This window comes from Stegodyphus dumicola, chromosome 10, assembly GCF_044657685.1.
Source record: "Stegodyphus dumicola isolate Sdum_Otavi_A_Nest chromosome 10, ASM4465768v1".
NCBI classification, from domain to species: Eukaryota; Metazoa; Arthropoda; class Arachnida; order Araneae; family Eresidae; genus Stegodyphus; species Stegodyphus dumicola.
This window is the reverse complement of record NC_140777.1, coordinates 157,620,889-157,633,448: the sequence shown is the minus strand read 5'-3', so window position 1 is coordinate 157,633,448 and position 12,560 is coordinate 157,620,889. Positions and strand designations below refer to the sequence as shown.

General features: G+C 33.1%; 1 protein-coding gene across 2 annotated transcripts in view; it reads right to left on the bottom strand.

Moving 5' to 3' along the window:
• Positions 1-12,560, bottom strand: part of LOC118188552 (glutamine synthetase 2, cytoplasmic-like) — a 140,742-nt gene that overhangs the window by 37,417 nt on the left and 90,765 nt on the right. For both annotated transcript variants that reach the window (XM_085825740.1, XM_085825739.1), the window contains exons 2-3: positions 6,401-6,587; positions 3,763-3,924 (exon numbers count right to left, since the gene is read on the bottom strand). In XM_085825740.1, the coding sequence (XP_085681866.1) occupies positions 3,763-3,924; positions 6,401-6,569 (331 nt within the window). In that variant the 5' untranslated portion in view covers positions 6,570-6,587. The remainder of the gene's footprint in view (positions 1-3,762; positions 3,925-6,400; positions 6,588-12,560) is intronic.

Sequence of the window (12,560 nt, the reverse complement as noted above, 5' to 3'; positions counted from 1 at the left end):
TCATCCTTAAACAGTAAAAGCTTAACTAACCCGCATACTCGGAATTTGCCGAATATTCCATATAGTCGAGCGTAACTGGAAAAAGAGGAGGGGGTGGATTGTAGCCGTTCTTTAGATTTCTCGGCTAAATAAATGATTTTGACATTTCGATATGTGCATCATATAAATATAGACCAACGGAACTGAGAAATATTCTGCTTAGAAAGCACAGTAAAACTCTTTTACGTGTTCATAAGTAAATCTCAGACTGAACATCAAAATTAATTATCTCTGCAAAATATCGCATACATTATATTGCGCAATACGTGCGGCGTAATTCTTCCATATGTGATATTACGCAATCGAAATCAACAGCTGTCGGTATTCGGAGAATAAAGAACTAAATGAAGGAAAAGAAAGAGACTTACTAATCTGGGGTGTTTTTGATTCTAATTTTGAACAGACTGCGTTAAATTTCTGGAATAAAATCATTCTTCGCTTGGGTTGGGTAGACCGCAAAACGTTTTAGTCATATTCAATCCAGATTGGACAGTGACAAAAAAAAAAAAAAAAAAAAAAAAGTCCGCTGCTTCAATATTAGAGATTTTGCGGAGAAAGGGGAGAACCTCTCAACCTCCGTACTGTATAATGTATTGGGGGGGGGGGGAAATTATTCTGACTGTTCGATTACTTTCCTTTTATTTAAGCCATTCCGAATATTATTCCTTAGAAAGCTAATCTGTGTAAAAATATACCCATTTTTGGAAGTTTATCTACACTTCAGCAGCTACTGCAACTATATTATTATAAATATTCATACATATGCTCATAATATAAGCATAACGATCATAATAAACACGAATATGAACTGACCACGCGGAACTAGAATGCAAATTATTAAGATCTTGATAGAAATTCAGACGTGTGTAGTATTTGGGTGGGCGGAAAAAATACCGAATGTACCGGAATTTTCTACGGTTTTCGCAATTCTTTGAACAAAAGAACGACGTGCAACTGTCTATACTCTCGCGCGCACCATAGGCTACGTTAATGCAGAGAAAGGGGGAAAAGCTATTTCCGGGAGTATGATTCACCATCTGACGTTCCATATAAGAAAGAAAAGTTGTTTATTTAGTTTCGGCTTTGGTACGGGGGGAAAAAATGCGTGTTCATTAAAAAAGCACTAAAAGCAAAAAAGTAAGGGCTTTAAAAGAAAGTAAGCACCTATAGGGCCTTTATATTTTATTTTCAAATATAAGGACATATAAGCACTTGTAAGGACGGCTACGAACCCTGTAAATGATTAGCACTTTGGTTTGCCATCTGTAACTATAGACAGGGTTCGTAGCCGTCCTTACAAGTGCTTATATGTCCTTATATTTGAAAATAAAATATAAAGGCCCTATAGGTGCTTACTTTTTCTTTAAAGACCTTACTTTTTTGTTTTTAGTGCTTATTTTTTGCTTTTAGTGCTTTTTTTTAATGAACGGCATTTTTCCTCCCGTACCAAAGACGAAACTAAATAAACAACTTTTCTTCCTTATATGGAACGTCAGATGGTGAATCATACTCCCGGAAATAGCTTTTCCCCCTTTCTCTGCATTAACGTAACCTATGGTGCGCGCGAGAGTATAGACAGTTGCACGTCGTTCTTTGTTCAAAGAATTGCGAAAACCGTAGAAAATTCCGGTACATTCGGTATTCTTTTCCGCCCACCCAAATACTACACACGTCTGAATTTCTATCAAGATCTTAATAATTTGCATTCTAGTTCCGCGTGGTCAGTTCATATTCGTGTTTATTATGATCGTTATGCTTATATTATGAGCATATGCATGAATATTTATAATATAGTTGCAGTAGCTGCTGAAGTGTAGATAAACTTCCAAAAATGGGTTTATTTTTACACAGATTAGCTTTATAAGGAATAATATTCGGAATGGCTTAAATAAAAGGAAAGCAATCGAACAGTCAGAATAATTTTTCCCCCAATACATTATACAGTACGGAGGTTGGGAGTTTCTCTCCTTTCTCCGCAAAATCTCTAATATTGAAGCAGCGGACTTTTTTTTTTTTTTTTTTTTTTTTTTTTTTTTTTTGTCACTGTCCAATCTGGATTGAATATGACTAAAACGTTTTGCGGTCTACCCAACCCAAGCGAAGAATGATTTTATTCCAGAAATTTAACGCAGTCTGTTCAAAATTAGAATCAAAAACACCCCAGATTAGTAAGTCTCTTTCTTTTCCTTCATTTAGTTCTTTATTCTCCGAATACCGACAGCTGTTGATTTCGATTGCGTAATATCACATATGGAAGAATTACGCCGCACGTATTGCGCAATATAATGTATGCGATATTTTGCAGAGATAATTAATTTTGATGTTCAGTCTGAGATTTACTTATGAACACGTAAAAGAGTTTTACTGTGCTTTCTAAGCAGAATATTTCTCAGTTCCGTTGGTCTATATTTATATGATGCACATATCGAAATGTCAAAATCATTTATTTAGCCGAGAAATCTAAGGAACGGCTACAATCCACCCCGTCCTCTTTTTCCAGTTACGCTCGACTATACGGAATACTCGGCAATTTCCGAGTATGCGGGTTAGTTAAGCTTTTACTGTTTAAGGATGACTGCATGAAGCAATTTCCCTTCTCCTGATTTCAGAAATGTTCCTCTTTTTTACTTAAATTACTTTGCTTGGAATATAGGTTAAGGGAAAACTGTAATGCAATGAAAATTTAGAAAATGTTCAGAATTTTGATTTAAATTATTTAAATATTAATATGAGTGGAAAAATAAATTGTATTTATTATTAGGTTCCAAGCGAATACAATTAATATGACTTATTATTATTTATTTTCTATATTTTGAACTGAAATTTCATCATTAAATCTTGTAATATAGTTTAGTTCTGCATAGTTCATTTTTCTCTCATTGTAAACTAATTCTTTAAATTGAACTGTCATTTAAAATTTAAAAAGAAAGTTGTTTTCCATGGTTGAGGTAATGCTTATTCTCTTAATAAATATTGCATTGCTCATATTTTAAATTGCAAGTCTAATTTTTTTTAAGGTTATGGAGTTATGTATAATGTAATTAGACAGGTGCTTATTTTTTTTTTCTTAAAATGTGCTTGAAAAGTGCTTATAGGTGCTTATTTTTTTAACTAAAATGTGGCTATGAACCCTGATTTAACGGATGTTTTCCCTACGTTCCAAAAACAATCTCAACCATTTTCGCACCTTTCTTTGTCATCCACTGCATTTCACACATCAGACGATGAATATCCGTAGTGTTCATGTTTCATGCTCTTAAAAATCGGATAACTGATATATTTCATTGTGGGGGGGGGGCGATCTATTTTCTTAAACATTTTAACTTCCCACTACGAAGCATACAGACTGACGTCATGAATGCAAGTAGCTCAGATTCTGAACAAAGATTCTCATGCAGGCGCAGAATTTTAAACGGTATTTCACATAAGGTTCCTTACTTATATACTATGTAATATTCTTATATAAGGCATTCCAAAAATTAAGAGATTTGAAAAATTCGAATACCTTTTATTGCCTTCAACCAGAATCCTAGGATGTGGATTTAAAAAAATTTAGGATTCGTTTTCCACTAATTTTAACACAGGCTTAGGAATGTATTAAAAATTTAACATCTTCGTCACCATCTACAGTATGGCAACTGGTGTTAAAATGGTGAAAACTTAAGATACAGAATTATGCACTTAAATCAACATTGTAATTCTAAATGAATAAATTTTCCTTACCTGTCGGTTTCTTGTTAAATCTGTACGTCTCGCATAAGACAAGTTTATTATTGCCTCCTCTGAAAGGATCTTTATATAATGCTACCGGATGCAAGTAAACATCTGAGTTGGAACCTTCGGCTTGGTACGTGCTGGAACCGTCATAATCCCAGACAGGGAGCTCTACAATGAAAAATTAAAATTCAAAATGTTTCTTAAATATTTGCATTTTGCGTAACATAACCAGAAATTCCAGATACTACGGAACAACATCTAGAAACAATGAAATAAGAAAACATGGCTGTTGCTAATTATAAAGAAATCTTCGAATCCCAAAATAAAAGTGAGACCGGTCGTTGTGATGGATACAGATTTAAGTTATTTGAATACGGCAAAGCCAGGAAGGACATCTGCCTATGAGGAGGGATGCTTTCGTGGAGGACTTTATGAGGGCTTAGGTAGTTGGTTTAGTTGATTATGGTAAAGAACACTAGGGCTATCTGCTTAAAGGAAAAGATGCCCTTCATGGAGAACTTTCTTAGGTAAACTGGCTCACATACACGCTACACATGGGGAAAACTACGAAAACACCCACGCAGGTAGCCCGTTCGCCTGGAGTCAAACACAGGTTGGAACTACCAATGTTGAACAATGTTACCGCTCGACCGTAGGTGGGCCATCTTTAATAAGGAAACTGGTTCGAATTCATGTAATACATGAGAAAAACAACCACGCAGCCAGCTTGTTCTCCTGGGATCGGTCTTTACCACTTGGCCACTGGTAAGGCTGAATGTAAATTTAATACACATTCTCATCAGCTGCAGACTTCCTGCACTGGTCGTCGCAGTAGAACGGTTGCTGTAATGAGCGATCGTCATTACGCGCATCAACGAACATTTTAAGAACGGTTAAATTTTAAACTACAAAACTCAAAACGCTGTTATTTGCCAGAACTTGAGCAATATTACGCAACCAGTAAACTTTGAAATTTTACAACAAATGCGGAATATAGCTATAAAGAACTGTCGTTAGTATAGGATTCTGTTCTTAATATTCTCTTCTTTGCAAGAGACAAGCCATTGTCGTAAAACTCGGAAATCCAATGCTTTAAAACTGATTCACAATCTTTTTCTTCTAGAAGAATTTTCTTCACTGATCTCCTTACAGTTCTCTATAATATTCAGCATAACAACATAATCGTAATACAAATAACTGCATTTAAGGATAACAAGTAAATTAAGAATAGGAACAAAAGTTTTAGAAATAAATGGTTTATTAGACTGGTGTTTACTGTTTTTATGATCATTTTTAATTTCACAAATTTAAACAAATCTTCAGAGAAAAATCACAGATTCTGTTTTGCACAAAACTCGGATTTTAATTAATGTTACGGTTGTGTTTGATGTACTGATACAACTTAAAATAAATATTTGACATAAAATTGTTTCACATAATTCTTAAATCGCCTTTTTAAAAAATTTCATCCTGCTTCTTTTTTGTAGTAACTTATTGACTTGACTAAAGCCTGCTTCCACTAGGTAAACGTCAGACATGTTGGTTTGGGTAACAACTTTAGGATATTTCTCTCGTATGACTTATAAATTCCAAAACTTAGCGTACCCAATGTGTCTCAAGAACATCTTCCTTCAATTCAACTAACTCCTCTTGCATCTTCATTTTAGTGTATTGTTTTGTTACATTTATTTTATGATTTCTTCCCTACTATATGATATAGCTTAATATCAATAAATACTCATATTTATTATTATAGTCATATTTTTAAATAATTAATCAATGGGATATTGATATGCCGATCAACAGTCAGTGCATATTCGGCTATTAACCCCCAGTCGACCCCTTGATTATAACTGACCCCCCTTTAAAATTTAATTGATCTCCAAAGAAACAATACCGACCCCGTTGAGAATCAGCGTTTTAAAATTTCTGAAAAAACTTTATTGATAGCTAATATTCAGTTTAATAAAAGATACAGTAACTTGTATATCAAATAACAAACCCTGCTAACGTTGGGTTTTAAATCCGCTTTTTTCAAAGTTCATTCTTAACAATGCGGTCTCGTAAGACTACTGAATGATAATAAATAAAAATGAAAATTCTGATCGAAGTTACCATTATGGAATGAATGTTCTATGCTATATAAATCATACGTATGAGAGAACACAGCATTAATTACCTTATCAAGAATGGGATTAAAGATTAATATTAATAGATTTACAAAACATCTATACAATAACTTTTTTCTTCCTTTTTACAAAATCAGACACAGAAAAAATCGGGATCATCAACTGCAATACAGGAAACCGTATAGAATAATTTTAGAATACGTTTTACTTCTTTCGTGATGTGCTTAAAATAACACCCCGCATTCAATGAATGTATGATAAGCACCACTAAACAATAACTTCAAGTAAAAGATATAAGCATTATCAGTTCAGTTTCGAACAGAAATTAAAAAGATATAAGCATTTTCAGTTCAGTTTCGAACAGAAATTAACAGCTTAGCCTCTTTCAGCTATTTTTTTTTTTTTTTTTTTTTTTTTTTTTCAAAATAGGAACCATAAAATAAATAAATAAATAAATAAAAGAATGGCACATTCTTATAAAATCAGCACACTTATTTTAAAAAGTGAATCCTCACCTGATGGATCTTTTGGAACAAAATCTAACGTTTTCGTTTTGGATCGAACGTTCTCGCCAGTTCCATCAATCCAAACATAAGTGCATTGAATTTTATGTTCAGGCTGTGGTAGACTCATGTACTTGAGAAGAGTCTGTTTGCAAAGATTCGAAGGATTAAGAGCGGCCATGTCTTCTGCCGTCCGTTTCTGAAATGAAACAAAACACTTAATGAAAAACAAGAGAAAAAAATAGGTTAGCCAGTTACTTGAGTTACGTTGTTAACCTTTTTTCTGACACAGGGAGTAAATCTGAATTCATAAATTTGTTTTTGTAACAGATTACTCCTATAAATTAACGATTCCGATGGATAAGGAAGATTTATTTTTTAAATCGAAAAAAAAAAAAATCATCTCGGGAAACTTTGAATTAAGATCAACAAAAATCTTCTTTCTTATTTTAATACATGTTTTAACAGTTTGATTGAATTCTCGTAAAGGCTTCATTTACAATGAATACACAGAGTATCTACAAAGTTTTAGGACTAAGTTTGTACAAAATCGGAAGTTGCAGGAAAACATTCTTACTTCTCAGTCTTTAAGCTGCTAAGAGTCATATATTTAACTCAATTACGTCATTCATCCTAATCATTACATGGCCGTTAAAACGTCACATAGCATTAGGGGTAGGATTAGCAGTAGTCACATAGCATTAGCAGTAGGACTGAATTACCTTAGGCTGATAGGTTGTTCGAAGACAAATGATTCATTAAAATTTTGGGTACCGTATATAAATGTTGTTGAGACACCTTATATTCTCGAAAATAAATTTGCAAAAGATATAATAACGCGAAAATGATCTCTTCAAAAAACAAAAAATTATATTGATCAGTACTTTTACGACGATCTGCTTGCAAATGCTCGTCACAATCTATTAACATCAGGAACTTTTTTTTTAAACTTATTTTGTAATCTCGTATTAACGCCAACATTTCGCTGCTCAATAAAGTCAAATTGAAATTGAAATATCTCAATAATTATTTGTCGTATTGGGGGGGGGGTCAAACTTGAGAAGACATAACTAACGTTTTATAATAAACAAATTTTCCTAAACATAATAAAAACGCTGAGGGAACGTATAAAAAGTTAAGATTTCATAATTTTCACGAAACAGTTAAACTTAAAAATGCCAAAATATAAATAGTTGCGTCATTAAAAACAATTTTGTAACTGGAAGTACTATAATGAGCAAATTAATTGGGAAGGCAATTTGTTTTAAAATTTGTGTACATACATCACTTCATAAATAGTGATAAAAATAACATTAATAGGAAATATGTCCTCTTTTAGCACAAATGACTTCTGTAATACACTTAGGCATTGAATCTACAAGTCTTGTTCATTTATAGCATTCTTAATCACGCGCTCTTTTGTCATACAAGCCATTTTGCTAAGATTTTCCTTCAGAATGTGCTACAAGTTTTTGCTCGAATTTAAATCTAGTAAATTTTCAGGCCAATCTAATATAATATTTAATTTTCTAATATGAACTCTTTGATAGATTTCGTATTGTGGCTTGGAGCCAAGTCATGCTGATATGTCCCTGCAAAGGTTTTCGAGACTGGCACAATCCTGTGTTTTAAAATTTAGGAACGAGATTTCCAAAGACTCTGCAGTGGAAAAACCCCACAATATTGGTTTCTGAGGTTATTTTACGGTTTCGAGGATATGCTGAGGTCTTGTTGATTCAACCTTGCTTCGTCTAACAATGTTGGATATGTAACCATGAACAAATCAGTCTCATCGCTGAAATTGAACTTTGTGGAAATGAACATCGCTGAAAATGAACAGTCATTTGTAGTCCAAGATTTGTATTAGTTGACCCATAATAATCGTTTTTACTTCATTTGACTTGTCACAGTTGTTTTATTAGGCTTTCTCGCCTTCCGACTACTAGTGAGAAGTCTACGCTGCACGTTTGAAGAATGAATATCAATAACGATATATATCGAATAGATCTCTTTTGAGGTCATTGCTAGTTTTTATTGTATTAACAATGCCATTCCGGAGTGGAAATCTTTCGGATTTTGGAGTTTTTTTTCTCTTCTTTACACATTTGCCCTTCCTTTCTGGAGAAAATGATCCAGTTTCATTGTGTAACCTGGGAATTTGAGAAACGCTCGATTTTCCAACGCCCAGTGCAGAAACAATATTTGTTACAGCTATGGATTGTGTGATTGTTAAGTGAGATCTTCCTTACTCTCTTTCTGGGCATTATATCCATTTTTAGTACACTAAAATAAACGAATGCGAAACGTACTTAAAAAGTATGCAAAAGTAACTACCTCTTTTCACCAAAACAACTTTAAAATAGTGCAATAATTCCTAATTTATTGTCTAAACCAGTTCTAAATAGTCAAAAGCAGCAAAAGTAACTACCTCTTTTCACCAAAACAACTTTAAAATAGTGCAATAATTCCTAATTTATTGTCTAAACCAGTTCTAAATAGTCAAAAGCAGATATCTAGATGACAATGAGGTAAATAAAACTGCTCTAAGTGATCTACTAGCGCCAACTAGCAAACCAACTTAAAATTTGTGAAAAAAATCGCTTTTTTCCAATTAATTTGCAAACTAGGTTGCGAAAATAAAAGCCGGGTAAGAATTTTTGTGGGCACGGAGCATAACTACAATAAATTATTAAAACGTAGTAATTATCTAAGACGTCATATATAGTAGACGTTGGTGATCATTCAGATATTGCTATCGAATAGCTGAAGTCCATTTGTTTACAAAAATATGGAAAATATATCACTTGTGATCAACGATTCGGTTAATATGGTAAAATTATTACAGAATAATTTTTTGTCAAATAAATTTTAAAAAGTCGTCAAATTAAGTTAAAAATGATTCTAAAAATTGCCAAGTTACAGAGAAATGTCGCCAAGTGAGGGATTAAATCGTCGAACATCCTAGTTTTGATTTTAGTCACTCACTAGCCTCTCTTCAAAAACAATTTAGATTGATGGAGATTTTCAATAATTCTGTCAACTTTGGGAAGATCTGACACAACTCACTCCTCTTCAGAAGCAAACAAGTTCCGGTAGGATTAATTTTTCTTTTCTGTTAATATCTGCGGTAACTAGTGTTGCTTTTTGCCTAATTTTAAATTTTACATAGGCAAGTTCTCTTCCAATGAGGCATGCCCACCGAATACTCGGAATATGGATACAGCTACGGTCAAATAATTTCGACACGTTTATGAACCGTTCATAAATGAAATGCATTACAGACACTATGGAAGAGTTCTTAAACAAACTTTTATATTTTCTCAATTAAAATGCTGCGAGTGTACCTAATTATATGTTATAATTATAAGAAATTATTTTGAAGGCATTTTTTCACATCGTTTAATGTTATCAAAATAGCTATGGAAAATTGTGATCACACTTAACAGCGTCTAATGTAACCGTATTTGATTTGCTTAACTGGAACGTTAGGTGCGCCACTTATCAGTCAAGAAATATTTAGTTCAAACTATCTTTTGGGGACATCCTGTACAGATCGTATACTCTATCGCAAAATAATGGAAAAAGCTTCCTGCGAGTCTAATAATCGCAATTAATACCAAATGCAATTAATAAGTTACCTAAGCTTCTAATATTCTCTTAAAAAATGGGGGAAGTCATACACGCCAAGTACACAGTAAAAAAGGATAATAGTACACAGTAAAAAAAAGGATAATAGGGAAGGAGACTCCATACACAGTAAAAAAGGATAATAGTACACAGTAAAAAAGGATAATAGTACACAGTAAAAAAGGATAATAGTAAGTAAAAAAGGATAATAGGGAAGGAGACTCCATATACAGTAAAAAAGGATAATAGGGAAGGAGACTCCATATACAGTAAAAAAGGATAATAGGGAAGGAGACTCCATATACAGTAAAAAAAGATAATAGGGAAGGAGACGCCTGTGAAATATTTCAGTTTGATTTTGCATGAAAAATCAGTGTCAATCTTTGTTCCAAATGCAATCCACCAAGATTCAAAGGCTCCATTATTAAGCGTCTTTAAAAAAAACTCTCGATGCAAATAGGATATTAACTTCATATTTCAGTCTACAACAAAACTTTATTTTAAAAGGTTCATTATGAAAAGAAAGCTTTTGGACTCTAAATGGAAGTTTTCAACATACTCCATCTCCAGAACCCGACGAGGTACTACTGCTGTTGCGTTGTGTTAGTAATAGATATAAAAAGTAATAGATAATTGTGTTAGTAATACATATAAAAACTTTTAAAGGAAGTTTATTTCGAATCTTTTAATTTACGAATTTTTGGCGGTTTTTTTATAAACAGCTCGATTTTTTTTATAATCATATATCTCTATCAGATTTAAACTTTTGTATCTAAAATGTACAAGTTTTATACCGTCTAGAAATTTCCAGAGATTCTTTTTCAACAATTTTCCGACCCTTTTAAAAAGAGAAGGATAAAAAAAATATTAATTAGGCGATTTTCGTAACTTTTTTTAATTTACTGGAGTAAGATTCAGGCAGGGGTTCTCTATCGGGTGGTACGCAAAGCAGCAAAGTGTTTTTAATATTTAAATTCAAAAATTAAAATCTAAACATCCTGATTGAGTTTTTTTTTTCTCTAACACTCGTACATTTTATGCGATCTGAGCTTTGTTCAAGAGTGGTGGTGGTAGTGGTACTTTGTAGTGGTGGTACTAAAGGTTAGATGGTGTAAAGAACGCTCCTGAACTCTACTAGAAAGACCTATGATGCTCTTGACTAGAGAGAACGTCGTTAGCAAACTCCTCACACTACGAGTACTATAATTCATTTTAACACCTTATTTAAAGAACTGTGAATGGCAACGACTTAACTGAGAATTACGCATGCGTAAAGAGATGAGAGTTCTGTTGAGACGCCTGTGAGAGAAGAGTTTTGGGAAGCTCCGCCAGCGAGCTGAGGTGTGGAGACTTTGTTTGTCGAGTGATGACGAGTACCATCTTCGTTAACGTCTCTGATCGTGTCACCAGCTCGGATATCTACTAAAGTTTTCTAAATGTATTAATGGTGTATCTGTGATATGTTGTGTTATTAAAAAGTGATGCATCACCACTATCAGTGTTGATTCTGTTCCCACTGAAGCATCCACGACGTCACAGACAAAAAGAAAATAAAAAAAATTGGAGGTTCCAACCGAGATTTGTGTGACAAGAGACCAGGTATGTGTTCTCCACAATATTCATTTCCAGGCCTGAAGTGTATAACGTAGTTATTTATTACTTATTCGGGAAATCAATTCCCAAAGCAGAAGTAGCACATCAGTGCATACGAGTTTTAAACACTCACTGTGTTTGGTTTATAGTATATCTAACAAGATATTTTCCTTTTGTGGTATATTCGGGAAAACATTTTCCCATTAACACGTAGCACATCAGTGCATTTTATAGCACGTCAGTGCATAAGAGTTTTTAAAACAATCAAAGTGTTGCATTTATATATCTAACGAGATATTTTTCTTTAGTATGATAATGGGGAAAATCCATTCCCGTAAATAAACAGCACATCAGTGTATTTATGTTTAACATTTCGTTATAAATTGGTGTGATAGAATCTGAACTGTTTATTTTGTGTATATGTGAAAGCACATCAGTGCAATATTGCAATTTTCATTTCTAAGTCATTAGAAGAAAATTTATGTTAAATTCTTGTGAAAGAAATAAGTTGTTGAAGATATTAAAAACTTGTTACTTTGGTTTTCTCATGAAAGCACACCAGTGCTGTATTTTAATATGATGTGTTTTTTCGGATAAGTAGAATGTTAAATTTTTATCATTTCATTGTATAAAAATTAAAACTTTGTGCAGTAAAGAAATGTTCTAATAGTGTTCTGATTTAAACCTGCGCCTATCGAATTTACGTAGTATTTGCGTTGGCCATGTGGTTGCTAACGGAAGTATCTGAAACGATAGTTAATTAAAGGTGTTTATATTTATTGGCGCCACTCTGGTTTTTTTTCTGTCTGGCTGTACTAAATGAAAAGAATTTATTATTTTTTTATAAGAAGTATTCAGTAAGGTTGTTTATTCGTTTTATGTTTGAAGGGAAATAAATCCACAGTGATTAATGCTTTTATTAACCTTTTATTTTTATTTGCCTAATTTTGTA